The sequence below is a fragment of the Lipophrys pholis genome (genome assembly GCF_963383615.2).
Source record: "Lipophrys pholis genome assembly, chromosome: 9".
Lineage (NCBI taxonomy): Eukaryota > Metazoa > Chordata > Actinopteri > Blenniiformes > Blenniidae > Lipophrys > Lipophrys pholis.
In genome coordinates, this window is record NC_137639.1 from 5,689,633 (window position 1) to 5,710,315 (window position 20,683).

General features: G+C 43.5%; 1 protein-coding gene across 1 annotated transcript in view; it reads left to right on the plus strand.

The window, feature by feature from the left end:
• vps13b (vacuolar protein sorting 13 homolog B) overlaps positions 1-20,683 on the plus strand; it is a 372,358-nt gene that overhangs the window by 282,470 nt on the left and 69,205 nt on the right. Inside the window, 4 exon segments of the mRNA XM_080472571.1 lie at positions 1,639-2,040; positions 15,892-16,094; positions 17,287-17,503; positions 19,519-19,703. Of these exon segments, the coding sequence (XP_080328697.1) occupies positions 1,639-2,040; positions 15,892-16,094; positions 17,287-17,503; positions 19,519-19,703 (1,007 nt within the window).

The following is a 20,683-nucleotide window of genomic DNA, read 5'->3' on the forward strand; positions in this document are numbered from 1 at the left end:
CCATATCGTGATGACTCCAGAGTGGACTGGGTCGGTTGAGCGGGCACTGAGGAGCTTTGAGGCAGAGGACAAATGATAATCAGGACCAGCTCTTTCTGTGAGAGTCAGGCACAGGGATCAGGCAACGCTGGCCCTGACTGGGTGATTAGGGACATCTTTATGTGATTACCCACGAGAAGGAGGGGTTGATTAGGTTGTGGGTGGAAGAAAAAGTAGAAGACTAAGTACTGAGGAAGAGAGAAGAAGCAGAAAGATGGGCTGCATTGAACTGGGGGGGGAGTGGGTGAAAGAACATGAGGAACCTGGACAAACAGCTGCAAACGGGCTATTTATTCCACCTCTGGAAAGTGTCCTGGTGGGAAGTCAAGTGGAAATGATAAGCTACATTGCACAGCAAATTCCTGCTATCTTCCCTCTTGCTCTTCTCTCTCCAGCCATCCCTCCATCTGACCGTGCACCTCGCTTCCACCGGACTAAATGAGAGCAACCACCGAGGGCAAAGTCTTGCTGACTGAGCACGTGTGTGGTTCACGCACGCTTGCTTGCCTCCTGGCTTGCCTCCCACTCCTGTCATTCAGTGTGCCTACCTGGGAAATAGGCCGACAGGAGGCCTGAACCCCCTAAAAAGCCTCTAAACACTGGGGCCTTGATGAGACCATGAAAAACAGCTGCGCTTGTTTTCGGCTGCTTCCCTCTCCCATCATCATGACCAAGTGGAAAAATGGGATAATGGAAGTGGTGTAAAACGGCATTGAGTTAATTCATGTGTCTCTGTAAATTCCAGTCAAGTGTTTGAAGGCTGCAGTGCACCGCAGAGCGGGAGAGAGGTAGAACGGGAAGAGAGTGGCGTCGGATTTATGTGGCTGGCATAAAGAAGAGATTCTCCTCTGCTCTTCTGCAATGTCACATCAGGATGTTGCAATGAGATAACCAGCCTGGACCCAGCTGTCCTTTATCAGTTCATTGCATGCAACGCCGGGTGATTACAGGACAAGCGAAGAGCTCCAAGTTTGATTTACGAGACACAGTACCATATAGTGTCCCAAGGGTTCAATAGCTAAAGATTTGCAGAGCGGGGCACTGATGAAGCCTGTTTTGTTTTAAAACCCCCAAATGGATTGTGTCCAGTTTATGGTGTGTTTCCAAATTTCAAGAGCAGAGTTTAAATACAGCGAGGGGAGCCAGCCAACTTTGAATTTATTCAATTTGTATCCGTGGTTTGACATAGTTTAAAAGCCCTTGCTTCAGTATTGAGAAAGACTAAATGATCTGTCACTGAATACAATACAATACAATACAAATATAAACTGTGAATCTCCCTTTCACAAACTAAAGTTGTCCTGCTCGGTTTACCTCTGATAGCCGATAGGTTTGTAGTTTCCACAATAAAGGAATAGTTTTATAACCCACCTTTGCTCTCTCTGCTTCCTGAAAGTTGTTTTGATCTTTCAGCACTTCATAAACAGAAGGCAGGATGAGCTCAAAAGACCCTGTTTGAAGCAATCCCCTCATACACTGTAAACACAGAGTTACTGTTAGTCAAGCTTTGCTGACCGTGTTTTCTTTCTGTTTTTCCACACTTTCTTGTCTCTCATCTTGTTCCTTGGTGTTTGTCTTTCTGTGTCCGTCTCTCCACAGCCGAGCTAAACATCGAGCTGTCGCGCCCTCTGAAAATCAATCCCACTCTGACGAAGCTGGAGCAGGCCAAAGCCTACCTGAAGAAGGTCCTACCAAATCACCCATGGGACACCTCCAGCAAACCGCCGTCGGCGTCCCCCACCCCTCACTCGTCCCCCGCAAAGGGGCTGCACAGGACCTTTCCTTCTCGTTCGGACCCCCACCCGCACCATCCGGCTCCCGTCCTGGGCGAAGCCGGCAGCATCGGGGCCCTGGCGTTGTCATTCCACAAGATCTCTCTTCACACTGCTCAGATATTTGTCGTCATGGAGACGGACGCCCATCCAATGAAGCCCAGCATGACTGTGTCGATGTCGGCCATGACGGGAAGGTTCAACATAAAGTCAGAACCTCGGATTGAAGGTGAGTGAAACTGGTTCTTTTATGTTTGACAAAACACTTATGAGTGCCACTCCACAGCATTCACATGCAGAGACTAGAGAAGTCAAAGCTGCAGCAGTGCTTGAAGCCCTGTTTACTTGACAACGTTTTCAAGTGAAAACTAAAACCTTTTGTTGCGTTTTGGGTGTCCGTTTACGCGACAATAGTGCTCAGAGACACTGAAAATGCAACTTTTTGAAAATGGCTCCCAAGGTGCAACTTTTTAAAAACGCTTCAACTCAGTCTCCATGGAAACATGGGAAGAAAAAAAAAAAACCTTTTCGAAATCACTCCTTCTCAGTCTCCGTGGGAACGGGCGAAAACGCAACTTTTTGAAAAGGCTCTTATTCTGTCACTGTGTAAATGGGGGAAAACACAACTTTTCTGAAAGTGCTTGTGCTTGTGCACCATGGCCATAGTAGATAGTTGTCTTACACGTCCACAAGTGGACAGACAATAAGAACAATGGTTGCCACCAGAGTGTCATGACTCCCACTCCATATTCTCTTGTGACGTAGTAGTTTGGTAGTTGACAGTCACCCGGGATAGCAATCCAACTTCGTTGTCTGTCCATACGAATGTCCGTGTACTCCCATTGTCAATGTTAATAGTAGTGTTCTCTGTGGGCATGTGTGTGTGGTTTCATTACAAAAGGAAACAGCAGCAATCCCTAGTGGCCCCGCATGATAATGACATGGCTTTCAGCGTTTCTGCTGTTTCCATGTAAACGGACATCATTTTCAAAACATTGCCGTGTAAACGTGAAACTCTTTTTATCGTATAACCAAAAACCGATGCGTTTTTACCTGAAATATTGTCGTGTAAACGATGCCTATATCACACTTCATCAAAGTGAAAGAGTAATGGATTAAATCCAAGGATCGTATTTGAAATCATAGACCACGTTTGTTTGAACACATGGAACCGACATGAGCGACATTCAGCTCTGACGACTGGCACAAGGTTTTGATAATGAATGGATGCTCTGATTTGTCAGCCCTGCTGTCAGTCATCGTCTCAGTACTTCAAAATGTGTTTGTTTATGTCATGTTGTCATGATTGCTGTATCACCTTTTGCAAACAGTTAATGATGATATCAAAACACATAGCTTGACTATACATGCGTTTTATACATTTGAAAATTTTATCTTGAAAAGCACATGTTTGGCCATCTTAAAGTTGCTACACCCATGACTGTGAAAAATTGCTACGATCTAAACCCTGGAACACATCAAGCAAGAGGGTCGACTCTGAATAGCAGATTTCTTTTCAGCTTCAAACTGCAACTAAAGCCTGAGCATGACATAACAACTTATAAAAAAAAGTGAATGTGACATCGGTCAAGACAGCTGTCTCCTTGTAGCAGATCTTGTTTTGAGACATTGTTGTGGTTTAAGCTACTAAAACACAAGTTCTGCCTGCTTTGGCTCGTAACCTTGAACCTTCACAAAGCTGATGTTCCTCATGATAGGATCAAAACGACATTTTCTAAAATTGTCGATTATTATTTACAAATGACCCTGACAAACAAAAGAATCTTGTTGTGTTACTTGAGCACATCAGTTTCATATTATGAATATGAGATTTCAGTGGGATTTCAAACCTGGAAAACCACGTCAGCTATTTCGCCTGTGTTTTATTTCTGTTGCTTTAAATTCTTGAACCCTTTCATTTAGTTGTTTTCACAAAGCCCCTCGTAAGACTTTTATACGCACGGTCCATGACCCACGTATTGCTCCAAAGTAACAATGACTTAAACCATAAATGACTCAACAGATTTCTTCACGAGAAAGTTAAAAAAGACATCAAACCGATGATGTGATCCATGTAACTCTGTTTTATTTCAAGATATCGCCACTTGTTTCAAGTACATTTTCTGAAACAGGTGGAGCCACATTGGAAATAACTGAAATGACTTCACCACATTTGGCAGGTTTGATCTTCTTTTAAAGTAACCACAGTTTTAATGCACTACGCTGCATCTACATGCTTTTTTTGTGGCGTGTCATTTGTATGGTACCCAAATTCACCGTTGCAGCCAACAGGCATGCGTCCAGGCCCTTTGAAAATAAAGCACAGCTCCACAGGTCGCCAAATATCCAATGCAAAAATGTAGTGGAGAACAAATTGTTCTGTTTCATGTCATTATATAACCAAACAAGAATTGATGTGGACAAACTCTAAAGAGCTATGCACAGTGCACGCCACATATGCATTTGTTATTCATTCAGATTAAAAGTTATTAGGATCGTAGCTGAACTGTAACATGTTTCACCCAGGAATGTCGTGATCTGTAGAAGCAGCTCGTTTTCCCTTATCGATCAGTGGATCACTGCTCAGCACTTACTCAAATTTTCCACTTCTCATCATTGTTTGTTGAAGAATATGTGATGTGTCAGCCTTTTATGAAGACTCCCTCGCACTGGTAACGATCGGGAAGTATTGCTTTCAGAGGTATTTGGAATATTCTTGGTTATTTTTAACATGTGCTAGCGAAGCCGTCATCTGCCAAAAACAAGGTTTGTCAGTAAACTGTAAAGTGAGATGTTTGTGTTAGTCTTGGATCTAACGTTGTTGTGGAACCCTGTGTGTATTTGATTACACGGGCATGTGTGTGTATGCAGCCCTGAGACAGCTCGACGTTTTCATGCGTTTATATTCGAGTGTGTGTGAGAGCGAGATGTTTGTTTTTGTGTCCGTACCGAACCCTGCCTTCATCAACACTGACTATTATCCAGGAGGCATCACAGTGTTTCCATTATGACAATCACAACTGCTAATGCTAATGTAAATGAAAAAGCTTCCAGTTTCTCTGCGCCGCTGGGTGTGAGCCGGCGCGCCGTAACAGATGACCGGGGAATCTGAGTTTGTTTTTCACATTTCGCCACGTCCTGGCACGCCTCCCACGGCGGACGGCTGATGAAAACAGAAGGATGAAAGAGAGGAGGAGGCTGACGTGCCACATGCCGCCGATAGCAAGGAACAGTTAGACTCGTAATTGTGCAGGCTGACAGCTTTTACCTCAGTGCCGCTGAGCAACACGTCCTTTGTTGACTGGCCCCACAGAGGGACGAGGAAAGAGCCTGAGCAAGGCTGTTTAAGCGCCTGCATCTGTTTTACAGATGTTGTTATATTGGGTTACTTCAGATAAAATGATTGTCAAAAATGTTAATTAAAACCTCAAACAATTTGCACTTTGTTTACTCAAATCTGCATAACTGCACGGTGACACAATGCTCAGTGCTGCTGCCCCACTCTGATTTTCACCAGCTTTTCAGCTTTCATCCATCTTTGATGTGTTGACTGGTATAAACACTTGCTTTGCAGCACAGTGGAAAAAAGCAGTTTAGAAACAGTTGAGATACTATGGAAGTCAGTGCTGTCCCACACACTGCTGTGCTGTTTAAACTAATCTTGAAGAGATTTGGGAATAGTCGTTGTCTGTTTGGTTTGCTGTAAACACAGAGTTTAATTTGATGGAATTATTATTTATGGTAGTTTGTTTCCCAACTTTTAACAATACGTTGAATCCGAGCCACTGCTGCTTTTAGGATGCCATTCGCCACATAAATACGCCCAGATCATGACCTCTGCTGTTTATTAACGTCCGCTGGATCACTCCTCTTCAGTTTGGCTTTTTAGAATACCTTTTGATGTTATAGGTTTTAAAAAAAACACATAACATCATGTAGCTACGTCTGTACCCAACAAGCCATAAAACTAATGCTGTCATCGTGTGCAGCTGAGGTTTTGTTCCAGCTCCTCTCGCATCACATTTGAGCGCTCTCCAATGTACCTGTGAGGTTTGAGATAGACCATGTAGATCTTATTGGAATGCCTGATATTTCATATCTGCACCTCGTCGCTGGACACATTTTGAAACATCATTTGAAGAACACCTTGTAATGTTGACAGTGGACGTGTTGATGGTACAGAAGGCCCATGAACAAAGTGTTGTTTTTACGGGAAAAAGTTTGTGAGATTCTTGTTCGCCACTACCTCCCTGAATAACATGTTTGTGTCACCCGGTTGTTTCCTTCTGTTGTTGACAACTTAAGCACCCTTATTGATCTTTGTCACAACACGCGCGGCCATTTTCCCTGAGGGCTTTTTCACATAGTGTTTCCAGATTTGTTGCCACAGAAAGGAGACAAACTGTCTCCAATTACGTAGACTGATCGCCAGTGACAATAGATGTATCTGCTGACTTTTAGCCTTCACTGCGCCGCCTCCATCACTCACCACTCGGGCTCTCGCTCTGCAGCTCGGCGGAAAAAGGATCCTCTGGAATTTTCCAAAAGATAAAGGTTAGGAGAGCCGTCCTGTAAAGGTTGAGCCTTTGAGCTGCCACAATAAGTCAGCAGGAATGGCCCCCCTGGGAGAGGCCGGACATGAGAGATGTGAGGCCGGAGTGCGTAGTAGTACAGTACGGATCACTACTGTTGCTGCTGTGCTGAGACTGATGGAGCAGATCCTGAGCAGGCCTCAAGGACACACGGCAAAGTGGCGGGACTGAAACAAGTTGCTTTGGAGTTGAAGAGGGATGTAGTGAGAGAAGTTGTAAGAGGAAAAGAAAATGTGAGTCAAAGTAAAGACTACTGATTTCATAAGTGCAAACAAGACACAGGGCCGTCTGAGGTTTAACTGAAAACAGTGAAGTTGGAGAAGGACAGAGGAGGCGGTGAGGGAAAGGAGATACGCAGTAATGGAGAACAGAAGGAGAAACTGAACACATGCGGACGACCCTGCGCGAGCAGTAAGCGCACTCTCCCTATCCCACCCTGCCTTCATCACCATACATCCTTAGCTGTCATCCACCCCCTCTTCTTCAACATCTGGGGCTCCATACCTGCTCATGGCAGCCACCCCACACCCCCACCCCCACTCTGCCAGGGGACAAGATGGAGAGTGAGGGGATTAGGTTGACAGTGAGGTGTGTTACCAGATCCTGTGTTAATGAAAAGCAAGTGGAAGCCCCACATTCCTCCCTCCGTCCACAGCTCACCACTCCCCAAGGTAGTGGGGCATTTATAGTTCAATGAGAGAGAGGAGGGAGGCGGGCAAAAGAGAGAGAACAGATGTCTCAGGGTCCGTGAAACAAGACCCTCCCTAATCTCTCAGCTCTCTGTCAGACTGCCCAGAGAGTGCCCCTGATTTCTGACAAACACACACACACCAGCAGGCCCTGTGTGTTGTTACTGCAGACTTTTATTATATGCAGACAACATACGCGCGTGAAAAGCCTTCTCCTCGCTATCCTGCTTCTGTGGACCCCCTGCTTCTTCACAGTGATTTACCCATGAACATTTGTAAAGGACAGCTTCTTTTTGGGGAACACAGCGCACCCGCCGTCCTATTTATGTATGTCCCCCCTTTCTCTCCACCCTTTTATTCTGATTTCGCAGATAGTCGTTGAATTTCAGTCTTATCAGATTATTGATTCTACTATAAGAAAGCCCCTCACTCCCATTTATCATATTATTCCTGCTTTAGTGGTCAGGAACCAGCAGAGCTGAGCAAAGTCAAAACAAGGCTTCTATTTAGAAACAGGCCCGTCGCTGTGAACACAACTAATACATGGTTTGTAATGCAGTGGTAATGCTGATTTGTCTCAAGCATCGGGGAAGCATTTGTTCTGGTGTTTGTTGATGCACATGCCTCTGTAATGTGTGTTTCAGTGTATGTAGCTGGTCATAGGTATAAACTGTATAAATCTGGGAGAATGATTTTCTTGTACATCTTGAGACAAACGTGCACTGAAAGGTTTTGTGCAGCTGCCTTTCTCAAATGTCCTCTGCTCATATTTGGAGGACTGTCAGTGGCTCTTGGCGTTGAGCCTTGTGGAAACTTCTAAGCTAAAACATAATATCTTGTGACCTGCAATGTTATGACAATTTTCTTAAAAAGTAATTAGTTGTTTGGCCTGTGAAAAGTCAGTATATTGTGGAAAACATACGTAAACTGAAGGTGAGCTCCTCGTTTACGTGACAACATTCCATGTGAAAACACATTGTTTTTGCGTTTTCGTTTCAGTAAAGTTTCCCGTTTACGCGGCAAAGTTTTAACAAATTATATCCCTTTCTACCGAATTGTCACAAACGCTGAAAAACAATGTAGTTTTCATGTTGGGCCACTTGTTGGCACTGTTGTTTGTTTTTGTATTGAAACCACTCACATGTGCGCAGAGAACAATACTCTAGAAACGTTAACGATGGCGAGCACACAGACATTCGTGTGAACAGATGACCAAGTTGAACTGCTATTACGGTGACTGTCCACTATAAAACCACAAAGTCCCAGGAGATGATGGACTGGGAGTCATGACACTCTGGAGGAAAACCTTGTTTTTATTGTCCATCTACTGAGCTTGCGCAGAACTATTTGCTATGCCTGTGGTGTGCATGAGCAGTACCAGCATCTCTGCCGAGCCCGAGCGTTTCCAGAAAATTGTGTTTTCCCCCCGTTTACACGACGACAGGGTCAGAGCTTGTCACTTTGGAACCTGTTCTCAAAAAGTTATGTTTTCAGTATCTCCAACGACCCCAAACGGCCCTTCTAAACACAACAAAAGTTTTAATTTGAAAATGCTATGAGATTGAGTTCCTTACATGACCTCCATGATGCTGACTGTAAAATGACAGAGAAATTAGACAGATATTTCACGTTGCTCAGAGATGCCTTTGAAACTGAGTTTTTCTTTGACTGACGCAGACACACACACAAAAAATACACACCCATAGTAGTGGCAGGCCAATTTCCAGCCTGAAGCCATGTGAACTGAGATGGCCCAATCCTGACCTAAAAGCTGATAATTTGTGAGGGTCCAACAGGCTCGGGGTGTTTGACTGAAGGATAGAGAATGGAAAATCCAACCTGCGAGAAAGAGGTGCTTGTCAGCACAGCGTTATCTTCAGTTATCTGTTGCTCCCTGTGAGGATATCGAGTTTAGTCGAGTTGAATTGTAGGAAACGAGCGCACATACCTGCCGGAGAGATTATTTGTTTATGTGTTGCAGCTGTCACTTCACCCACATGTAACTGATCACCACTCATCAGTTTCTATGTGAGATGTTGAGAAGTGGCTCGGATACTCCACAGTTTCCTGCCCCGTTCCATTTTGGCCGACAGTGACCCCCTCATCACCACCACCACCACCCACACCCCTAAACCAGTTTCCTCTGCTGTCCTATCGTGGTCTTGTGGCGAGTGAATAGCATTTTTCCGTGGTGAGTGACAGTGTATTACTCCTATTACTCTTACCAACCCAGAAGGTCTTCAGGGAGCTTCGCTAGTTATGTAATGACTCCTTTAGGTTTTCTTCTAATTGATACCAGTACATTGGAGGACATAAATCAGCCAGGCAGTGGCCAGATAACGACTACCAGGGAGAAACCGACATGGTAATTCAGGCTCCGGTCCTATCTAATCTCAGCCGGGTGTTTGCCAGAGATGTATTTCACTCGAGGAGGATTTCCATCCACCCGGTTTCCCACCACCCACATAGTTCCCCAAGTGCCATAGGTTGTGCGTTGGCCTACAGCTGATATGAGCTTGTTTACTTGTGTACTGGCGGTCCACTATGACAGCATGAGGTGTGCAGGTGTAATTCTAATCTGTGCATCGTAACTAAGCAAACCTCTAATTAACTAAATCATCCTGTATATATTTTTTTTATGTTTTGTTGAAATATGCACCAATACACTCCTTACAGAGGTCCCAGTAATTCAGTCTCTATTGCTCAGCTAATGATTGTAAACTGCTGTGTTATGCCTCTGTCCAGCCATCTTGATAAGCTTGAGCCATTATAATTTGAATTTATCCATCAATCTATTCATCCAGTTCTTGTTAATAATCAAATCTGTAAGAATCTTTGAAAAAAACATCCTGTAGATGTGGAACAAATGTTAAGTTAAGTTACTAATTAAGTTTTCAGAGCCTAAAGTCAATGTCACTGTGACCCACATATTAAGCGTTGACTTGCCATCCAGCTGTTGTGTCGTTTCAACCTTTCTCCACCTCCGTCCCAGCATATGAAGTACTAGCAGAGGCTGCAACACGTAGTGGAACAACTGTCATTGTGGTGAATGCACCTCTGCTACACGGTGACAGAAACCTGTTTGACTATTTACACCTCAGCTTGGTTGTGTGTAAACCCCTCAAGTGTCTGAGCACCGTGGAGCTGTAGAGTTGAAGGGATCAAAGATGAAAAGGCCACTTTGACCTCATGTTTGTGAGCGTCGTAACAAGCAAACAACCTTGAGAGAATTAATGATTATACATTAATGACATATAGTCATAGACCCCTGTGATGAACTGCAACTATTTTAGCCAAGTACAAGTACAAGTTTGTGGTAGGAGCTGTACTTGAGATGTTTTACAGTCACGACACAAAGTATTATTTACTTTAAAATCTAATGTAATCCAATAGAAAAACACCACTTTTTTCACAAAGATAGCGTCCATTATTTCTTGAAGATATAAGGAAGGGTTTAATTTAACCCACATGAGAGGGGCTGAATGTAAAACTCTGCACAGATACTAGCAGAGGGTTGATCCATGGAGATGCATCTCGGACCATTTCAGTAATATCCATAAGTCTACGCAGATGTTAGGAGCATCAAAGTAATATGTCGTGCTTTCATACGACTCCTCAGTTTCTGAAACTGTCAGTTGGAACAGTGGTATCGCCTGCCTCATCTTCCCATATTTTCTCAGCTCTCAGCTCCCTTTTCCCCTCGTCTGCTCCTCCCTGCTGATGGCAGGACTTCACAGCTGAGCGGTGTAATGTCTTTGGGCCGTCTGCTAACACATCTCAGGAGACCAACCTACACAGCGGTCACATAGTTACACAGGGCAAAGGCGAAGATTGAGAACTTGAGAGCCCGGTAGGAAGAATGGAGTGAAGAAACGGAGGGAGTCCCCTCATTAAAACCACTCCCAATTAGGCTGATTACTACTGCTGGCTTAACCACCAGGATGCTGCGGTCAGCCGGGCTGTTACTGACGCACGCTGAGACAGAAGAAGACACTTACGTGTCGTCTCTGTGCATTTCACTTAGTTTCCACTTCTTCGTGTAGGAGAGTGTGGCTGCATTTTACTCTGTATGTATGCAGGCGTGGGAGTGTTCTGTTCTGTACGTGCGTCCGTGTATCTGCTCTGGATTTGACTGTGCGTTTTATGTGTGTTTGCGAAAGATTCTCCGTTTAACAAGCCCGTTTGGGAGTTCCCTCATGCTGTCTAATAAATCGTGGTCATAAAAATAAACCTGATGTCCACAGTTGGGTAAGTAATCTCGAACAGCTCTGTCCACGCAGCAACACTGCAAGATATTAGCAGGTAAACTGCCAACTTATATCAACAGTGTCTTTCCTGAGAGAAATGACTCATTCCAGTCTAATATTTCCCCAAAGCTCCAATATGCAACACAGGCGGCGTTTTCATTGCATTCCCCTCTGTGTTATTGAACTGTAATGCTGAATGAGATGTTCCTCACTCAGCTCTCTTGTGTGTCATACCTTCGTCATATCATAGCACACTTTCTCCCTCACACTCGCTCCCTGCATTCACATTCATATCTATTCGTCTCCCCATTCATCACTTCGCTCCACAATCCCTTCATGTGCCTTTTCATCCCTCCCCTCAAACCCCATTCATCCTGCATTACCTTAAGTGAACCTCAGGCTCAGGGAAGTCAGTATGTCCTCCGACCACTGACATGGAAACTTGGTTTTCTTGGTTCCAGGCACTATGGATGAAATGGGGGTCTCAAGTTTGCTGATCTACCCAAAACAATGACAGGGAGCATATATGGGATAGTAGAGTGCCAAACTAAATACATACCAAGCAATGACATTTGTTTTTATTTCTCATGTGTTTAATTAATCAAATTTATCAAGCTGCCTGAAGTTGACAAATCTCACATTAAACCTAAACCTTTTGTATTTCTTGCCGTAACTTGGATAAGTTAGAAGCGCAAACAGTCACATGGAAAAAAGTTTAAACACTGTAAAACCCATTAAATTTACATCAATCGCTCCAGATGAGGTGAAAATTATTAGAACCCGCTCAGTGGTGAAACAGGTGAAACCTGTTTCATTTAAACTCCTGAGCTCTCCAAGGACTTCAGAAGGAAGGGTTCAGGGGCTCATAATTGCAAGATTTAAATTTAATTCATGCTTTCCATGCTGTATTCAGCTTGGTGAGAGAGACAATCACCCTCACGTATTTACACTTACAGACCATCTAAAGTCACAATTTCATCAATAAAAGACAATTCAAATTGAATTGTGGGAAGAAGCTGGAGAAAGCCCACACATGCACAGTGAGAACATGCAAACTCTTCTCAGCAGGGAGCCATCGGCCATCAAGTTTGAAACAGATAAGTTCCTAAAATGATCTTAGGATTTTGTTTTCAACAGAAATCTCCCAAGATCTCTGAAATTGATCCCAATATCTGCTGGTGGTTAACTGCATGCGTGCTCAATTAGAAATTGATTGCACATGTGACCTCTTATGCATGCCAATGTTTCAAAAAGTATAAATAATGAGGTCAAATTTACTAAAATATCGTCAGTAGGTGTGAGATCTCAGCCATTGTGTTTCATTGTGCCTCTGCCAGCTTTGTATTGAGTCGTCATTAGACGATTTGCCTCATTAACATTTGTAAGTTGTTGACATTTTAAACCTCACTTATTTAAATGTAATGTAAATACAATTCAGTCATAGTCACAGATTATATTTACAATCTGATGCTCGAATAGGTGTGCAACTTTTATCATTTTCCCAGAAGCCCAGACTGAGAACTTCTAGATTTCATGTTTAAAGAAGTGCTTCTCAGGATATTATTAGTCATGTAATGTGGAGGTTTCCAAATGGGCTGCTGCTGCTGCTGCTGCTGCTGCTGCTGCAGCACTTTCAACCAGCCCAGTTCTCCCATGTCAGCAACAGGTCGAAGGGGCTTCAATCTGCTGAGTTAGAGGACCGGACAGACGAGTTCCGAACAGCATGGCACCACAGTGACACATCTCAGCTCTAATGGAAAAGACAGAGGAGGTTTTAAGGTTTCCTTATTATTAAAGTTTGGCCTCTTTTCCTACTTTTGGTTCTTTCGGGGTGAGTGGGTGTTTGGCTGCCTCCTGGGTCACATCAGGGTTTTCTCACCGTCACTCTATCTACTCAACCTTTCAGATCACAGAAACACAGAGTTTGACTCTTGCGCGAGTTGAAACGGTGATCCTAAAATACCCTAAAGACCCACAAGCTTCACAACTCATGTTATTACCTCCACATCCCACATATACTCATATATACTGTACTGCTTTTGGAATGAGAAATCGTTGAGGTTTTCAAAAGAAAATAGAAAGAAATACTCAGCAGATGCAAATAAAGCACATGTCAAGTATACAAGAATAGTCAAACACACTTTTGGATTGAAACTTTATTAAAGTTATAAAAGAAATGTCCTTTGTCTTAAAAAAGATAAAGAAACTATGTAACATCTGAGTTTCTGAGCATGTGTAGTGCAGCTGCATGTTTAACCTAAAATGATGTGACATGAATAAGAGACTGTCAGAGCGAAGCTCAGAAATGAATGACAAGGTGAACCATGGTTTTAGGCAGCGAGCCGTCCAGCCGTCATTTGGACGGTCAATTTTCGGAAAAGACGGCCAAAACAATAGCGCACGTGTTGCTCAAAACTGTCTAAAATATGTGTATACTCGCCATCACTACTTGTCACCATCTAATTTTGCCTAAATTCATATTTTTTCACCAAAATATAGCGAGTCATCAACACGGGTACACAACACTCAACTGACTTCCAGTTTTGTATTACGTCCAGTACGAGCAACGTCATTGGCCAATTGCTACCATGTGGTATATACGTTTTGAACGGCGGCCTCTGATCGGTTCGCAATTCTCTGACTCGTTCTGATGCGTTCAAATGCTGAAGCAGAGGGGAGGAATTTGGACGACTTCTCTTTCCATAATGCTGAGGAATCATATATGCAGAATATCTGTGGACCTATGATCTAATTTTTCATTTCCAAAATGTTGACACATGTTTGGATAACTGCACATCATTCATGCTTTTCATTGAACAATAAGATATTCTTTGCAGTGAAAATGTTGATTTTGATATAAGTATTGACAATCATGCTCGATCCATCACCAGTTTAACCATGTGTGACTGTGACAGCCTTGGGACTGACCTATAGGAGGCCTGCAGATAACAAATAAGCATCTAATATTAAATTAAAAACTTATTGGATGATAGTTGAAACTGTTTCACAGTTCAGAGTCTACAGTTGCTCAGCTCAGGGGTGCAGATAGAAGCAATGTGTGAACTACAGGGGGCATAAACAAGTACATGTAGTGAAGTGTGGAGCGAGGTGAGTCAGGAAAACCATCACCATTGAAAAGAAGCTATTACCTTAAAAGAAAAAAAGACAAGTTTTTAAAAAAGCAAGAATTGATATAGGATGCATCAGCACAAATATCAAGGAGAGAAGGAAATCTAATACTGTTAAGACGCAAAATCTACATGTCACTGTCATTGGACACCCAAAACACCAATTTCTGCCTAAAACCATGAGGCGAACGCTGCACAGAGGGAGTTTTTAGTTTGGCTGCACATTCTGAAATAACTGCAACAAATCTCTCCACATTGTTTGGAACTTGGTGTTCTTGTTACACACTGATGAGCAAATCTCTTTGAGAACTGGACAGGCCAGAGACGCTTGATCAATAAAGGCAAACCAGAAAGTTGGATTGAATCTCAAGATTGGGCATGAAAGATGGTTTTAAAAAATCTCCCTCGAGTGGACCCTCAAATCCTGGAATGCAGCTGGGGTGCATCACTCAATCCATCTCCTGTACCGCTTTAACCAACTTAGGTTTGCTAAGAGTTGGAGCTGATACAGCTGACTGGTACACCCTGGACAGGTCGCCAATCTATCATGGAGAGAACAAATAGAGACTTTCACATTCACGTCTTCAGGCAATTCATGATCGCCAGGGAAAACATGTAAACTCCCCACTGAGCCTGAACTCAAACCAGGGATATCCGATCAGTAAGAAGTGCTGGAACACAAAAATGAGGCCATGTACACATCTTTAGATTCTAACAGAGAACATGGTAACCTTTAATTTATTAGTAATTAATCTGTTGGTTTTAAAATGTGAAGGGAAAAGCAATTGATTGTCAAACTAGCCTCAAATCCGTGCTGTCAGGGGGAGTTTGTCCAAACACTATAGGACACGCTATAACACGCTATAGGAGAAGTTGTTGGGCATTTCACTGTATTTCGCAACAGAAGGTTTCATTAAAATTGGCTTTATCTTGAGATTGTAGTTATTTTCAGTAGTAATTATTTGGTCTTGTGAAAATATAGACATTTTAATTTTGTATATTCTGTGCCACAACATAGAAAAACCTTGGCGGTTCAATTTAAAGGTTATTATTGTACTATTTTACAGTTCTGTCCCCCTTAAGATGAAACTAGGCTTCATGTGAGCCCAGAGCTGAACGTGTTTAACATCCCTGATTTACACTGATTATATCAGTGTGGTTATATCAAATATAATAGATGTGGTTGATGTCCCTGCCCTCTTTGGAGGTCAGCATTGGTGCCACTGGCGTTTCAGGATGAACAATATAATGTGTTTTAATTTCTTTTGTTCCAGTTGTATCAATGGACACCTCATTCTTCTCTAGTACGATCAGTTCTCCTTCTAAAATATTGCATTCATTATGATCCAACTGTTAAATAGATGTGCATATCACAAGTTTTCTCTCTATTTAATACTTTATTGCTCCTCTGTCTCGGTTCCTAGATGCAGTTCAGTCTGCCTCGGTGCTGCTGGAGCTGAACGACCTGCTGGTGAAAACGGGCCTGAAGGACCGGAGCCGTGTCCTGCTGGGTCCGTTCTCCAGCAGCAGCTCCCTGGAGGCTCGCTGGTGTCGACACAGCGGCAGCCCCGGACCTGAGCCCGGCCCCCCCAAACTGCTGCTGGACCTTAAGGGAGGCCTGCTGCAGGTGTGTACGCCGATGATTTACACCCTGAATCAGATTTATCACCCAGCACAGCCGCAGTTATTTTCACGTTCAGATCAGCACCTCTGCACCTGGCTGGAAAGACAATGTCTTGCTCAAGGACACATTTTGCACAGTTCTCTCGGTCATGGACGCTCCTGAGCAGATGCTGCTTCACGATAAAATATTATCTGAAGTGTCCTTAAGTTTCCAAATTAGAGAATAACAGTATTCATAAGATGACACCCATAAGCACAGCTCATCACACTCTTAACACTCTTCTTACATCTGCTGTTCCTCTTTCATTCTGCTTCTGTCCTCTTTAGAGGCAAGTGATGACAGCAGAAAATGCATGCTGTAATTCCTCTGTAGATTTGAGTCACATCTGCTAGTTAAAGAGGTGGAATATAATAAGTCTATTTTTAGGGAAGGGGGGGTTGTATCTTATGTGTGCTTTTTTCCTGTGAGAAGTTACATAATGTCCACACTGAAAAGTCCCTTTTCAAATGTGACTAACCTAACATATTATTACTAATGTATTATTCCACATTACTTCCTTCTGGGGGAACCCCCCCCCCCCCCATTCAATGGTTCCCTTAATACTTTTATTGCGTGCCCATTAAAAGAAACATCACTCGCAACTCAACACTTAATATGTAATCATACATTTCCCCTCTGAAAATATTGGCGTTTGTGGTGTCTTAATCAAGTGCTGCACAGAAACCACCGGAATTCCTTCCGATTCCTTCTTCTCGTGCTCACTTTCCAAAAAGTTAGGGGGGAAAAAAAAAAATCCCCAAATTTTCCTGTTTTCAGAGTTTAGTCATAGCCCACCAGAGCAAGCTAGTGAGTAGCGAGAGAGCGAGCAGGCAGCTCCATGTGTGAAGAGTTTTTGACTCAGAGATTCCTGGTCCTTCGTCCAAACCCCAGGCAGACGGTCTTTGATGGAGCACGGGAAGGGGAATGCCGCTGGTAAGTGAGGAGGATGTTAAGGTTGCATTGAGTAATGTTCGCAAGGTTGTGAACTGGTGATGTCGAGGGTAGCCCTGATTGGCTGTCTTCCTGTTGTGGACCAGGATGTTTGGTTGCTATTTTTTATTTTGTTTTATTTTTTTACTCCCCTGTTTCTTCATCCTGTGTGTGTCTTTTTTTACAGTTGATTCCTGACACTTCTCTCTTTCACTCTGTATCTAAGGTCTTTTGGGGCCAAGAACACCTGAACTGCTTGAAGCTGGTGGAGGAGCACCTCCGCGCCTATCTCAGCCTTCAGAAGGAGGACGCAGCTGATAGCAGCTCAAAGGGAAAGGCCTTCCACAGCCAGCCACCTCCCTCTCCAGGCTCCCCCTCTCCTCGCACTGAGCACAGCTCGGACGATTTGCGCACAGGACACTTTCAGTACATCCAGGACTCTGGTAAATGTTTCTCCCCATATAGTGTCGTCCACTTGGGCCTGCTGAAACACTCGTGGTTATAATGAGTTCCTCGTAAACAGGCTTTCCAGAGAACTCCATGAGGACACTCATTATATTCAGGTAGAGAGCACGACCACGATGTGACACAGTGTGTGTTGATCTCGTACAGAGAGGACATGCGGCTATAGTCTCAGATTGTTAGTCTCAATACCAATCTGAGACAGTATGAAAATGAACAATACAGCACAGCTTACTTTCTCTGGGCCAAAGTGGAGTCAGATAATCATAACAATATTTTAAATTTGATTTGACATTGCTGCGGCGGACATAGCTATATATCCTATCAATACCACAATCAGCCACTAGAGGGTGATGGCTTGTTGAGTTATCACATCGTGAAGCATTTTATACATACAGGAGTCAAACCAGTGTTTTAATGTGACAGCTTGACCGAGTGGAACTGGTTTTTACTGTCAGAGTGTCATCAAAGAGACCTGCTCAGATATTTCACCTCATTGCTTGACGGGATTCAGTCTGTGGTGAAGAAGAGTAACCATGGTAGAGCATTCACGAATTTGTATGACTGAGTTGTTCAAACTCCAACCAACAACCTTTGTGGCAGAGTGAGATGTCACTGAAGATACACATCGGCTCGATTCAAAGACGGATCAAAGCTTTTTGTGAAAAGTCGTTTCATCGGACATGTCTGCCTGTTTCCACTCCGGGTAACTTAGTGTTTATTCCCCCGTCTTTGTGCTTTGTGTGCACTGTCCTTTGTGTGCACACACTCAGACACTCGCAGCAACGTTATACACAGAGGATCAAACTTCTCTCTGGCTGTAGACCAGCCGTCCACTCTGTCAGCTGTGGTTGAGTCTTTGTTTGTTGCACTGTTCCACTGGCCTTTGATGCATTTAATACTCTGGCTGATGCAGGAGAGCGTACAGTAGTGAACTAGGACGGAGAGGACAATCTGTCTGCAACATGTTGTCGGCAGGCAGAGTGAACCAGAGAGCTCTCTCTCTCTCTGTACCCCAAAGTACACAGAGTGGCTCCCCCCAGGGCCTGACATGGAGATGGATGGGATACATTGATGGAAAAGTAAATGAAAGATGGTTGGCGAGAAAAAGCCTGTATCTTATTTTTTTCAACACAAATGAAAGCCAAACTTGTTGAAAGTGTCTGTTTTTTCCCTTCAGACACCCATTTTTACCCAAGAACAATACGCTGTCCTCCTCGAAGAGGAAAGGCTCACTGCTCGGCTTAAAAGGAAAACTACCATGAGCCAGAGATAGATGTTTCTGCCACTAGTAATGTGTTCACCACAAAAACAAAAAAAAAGTGATCGTGTCGAACCACTTGGGGCCACACCAAGCAGCAGTTCTTTGCTTGAAAGTTTTTCACAAATAAACAATTTTGCAAAAAGGACTCGAATCCCAAACTGCCACCACAACGGGAATCGAACACCACTCAGGAACTTAAGCTGATTTTTCAGGAGCTCGCTTCACTGAAAAGCTGTCCACTTGATAGAAAGAAATGTTTGCTCAACCACTGTGTTTATGCTGAGTGTCTCATGGGAATTTTGGAAGTCCAAAATACAATTAATCCTATAAGAAATGTTATATCAAAGATGTATTGCAATGCAAATTATGTACGACAGGTGGATTTTGGAGTGTTGAACATCTCTTTTTGGCCTATTTCCTTATATCTGATTGAATTTTACAGGGTGGAGGTGTTATGTTTTCACAATACTTGTCAGTATTTTCCACTCTTGTGTACCCTGAACTCCTCAAAGAAATACTTTCAAACTTGAAACACAATCTCAATGGTGAAAATAGTCAAAGTTCTACTTGTTTGTGCTTTCAATAAGGTCTCCTGAGCAACACACAAGCACTTTCCCACACGGGTTTATGCTCATCAAACAAACAAACCAATTAGATTTCACTGACATTGTCAGTTTCTCTGGTTGCTTGAGGCATGGCAGGTATATCTCATGAGTTCATTCCTTCTTGCAGCTTCACGCAGACTCCCGGGACCCCACGAGGTGGTATTTTACAGTGAGACGGAGGACAGTCCAGGGGTGATGTTGTGGAGATACCCCGAGCCGCGGGTCCTCACCTTCGTTCGGATCACTCCTGTCCCTTTCAACACTACAGAAGACCCTGAAATCAGCACCGCTGACCTGGGAGATGTCCTGCAGGTAGGAATGCACGCACAGTAAATAGAAAACCATTTTACAGGTTCTCTGTCTTTTCTTATTATACGTCTGCGTTCTACATTCATCCTCAAAGTCCCATGGAAGGGAAAGCCTTTAGGACCTGCTTATTGCTTCAGTTGAGTTGGGATGTTTAGTTGTCTGCTACTAGAAAAGGCAGCAAGATGAGAAGAGACTCCACACATCCCTCTTTTTCTCTCTCTGCATCACCTGCACTGAGAGAGAAGTAAACACTGCTCAAACTGGGCTGTCTGCCACTGATTCCCCTGACATGAGTCATGAGAACTCCCGTACTCTACATGTTATTGAATGACACAGGCCCCTACTGTCCTTCCAAACATGTAATACATGCTCAGACAGCTGTGGAAGCCATCTCGCCTGCTCTGGTGTGAATAGCCAGGTGTCTCCAGCCCCAGATGAGGTTATATTTTGGCAGGACAGAGCAGCTACCGAGCCTTCAGGGCCTCAGCAGGGGACAGGACATCCCATTTTTCCTCCTATCACTCATTCTCCCTTTCCACCACAACTGTGCAGCTTACCATCATTGAAGGAAACCTGTACATTAAAGGTTTGGGGGTTTTTCTCTTTTCTTTTTCTCCACAACCTCACCAGTTTCCTTGGAACATGTTTTTGTTAAAATGACATGACATTGCTGTAATAGCAGTCCTGTTTTTTGGTCTTGAATAGAATCTGTGGCAACAGCTAAAAGCCAAACTTGTTTTTGTCGCCCCTTCTGCAAAATCAAACCCAACCAAAGCAGCTGTGCTTTGTCTGGATTTATTTTTTTATTTTTTTAAATTTCCATTGTTATTGTGGTTTTAAATTCAATTGCGCATGTATATATGAAAAGCAGCTGGAGAGCAGTTGATCATTTTGTTACTGTTTGTCAAAATATAATGCAAGTGTGGTTCAGGAATGTTTGATTAGAGAAACAGCCGATAGTGGACAAACATCATATTGTTGAA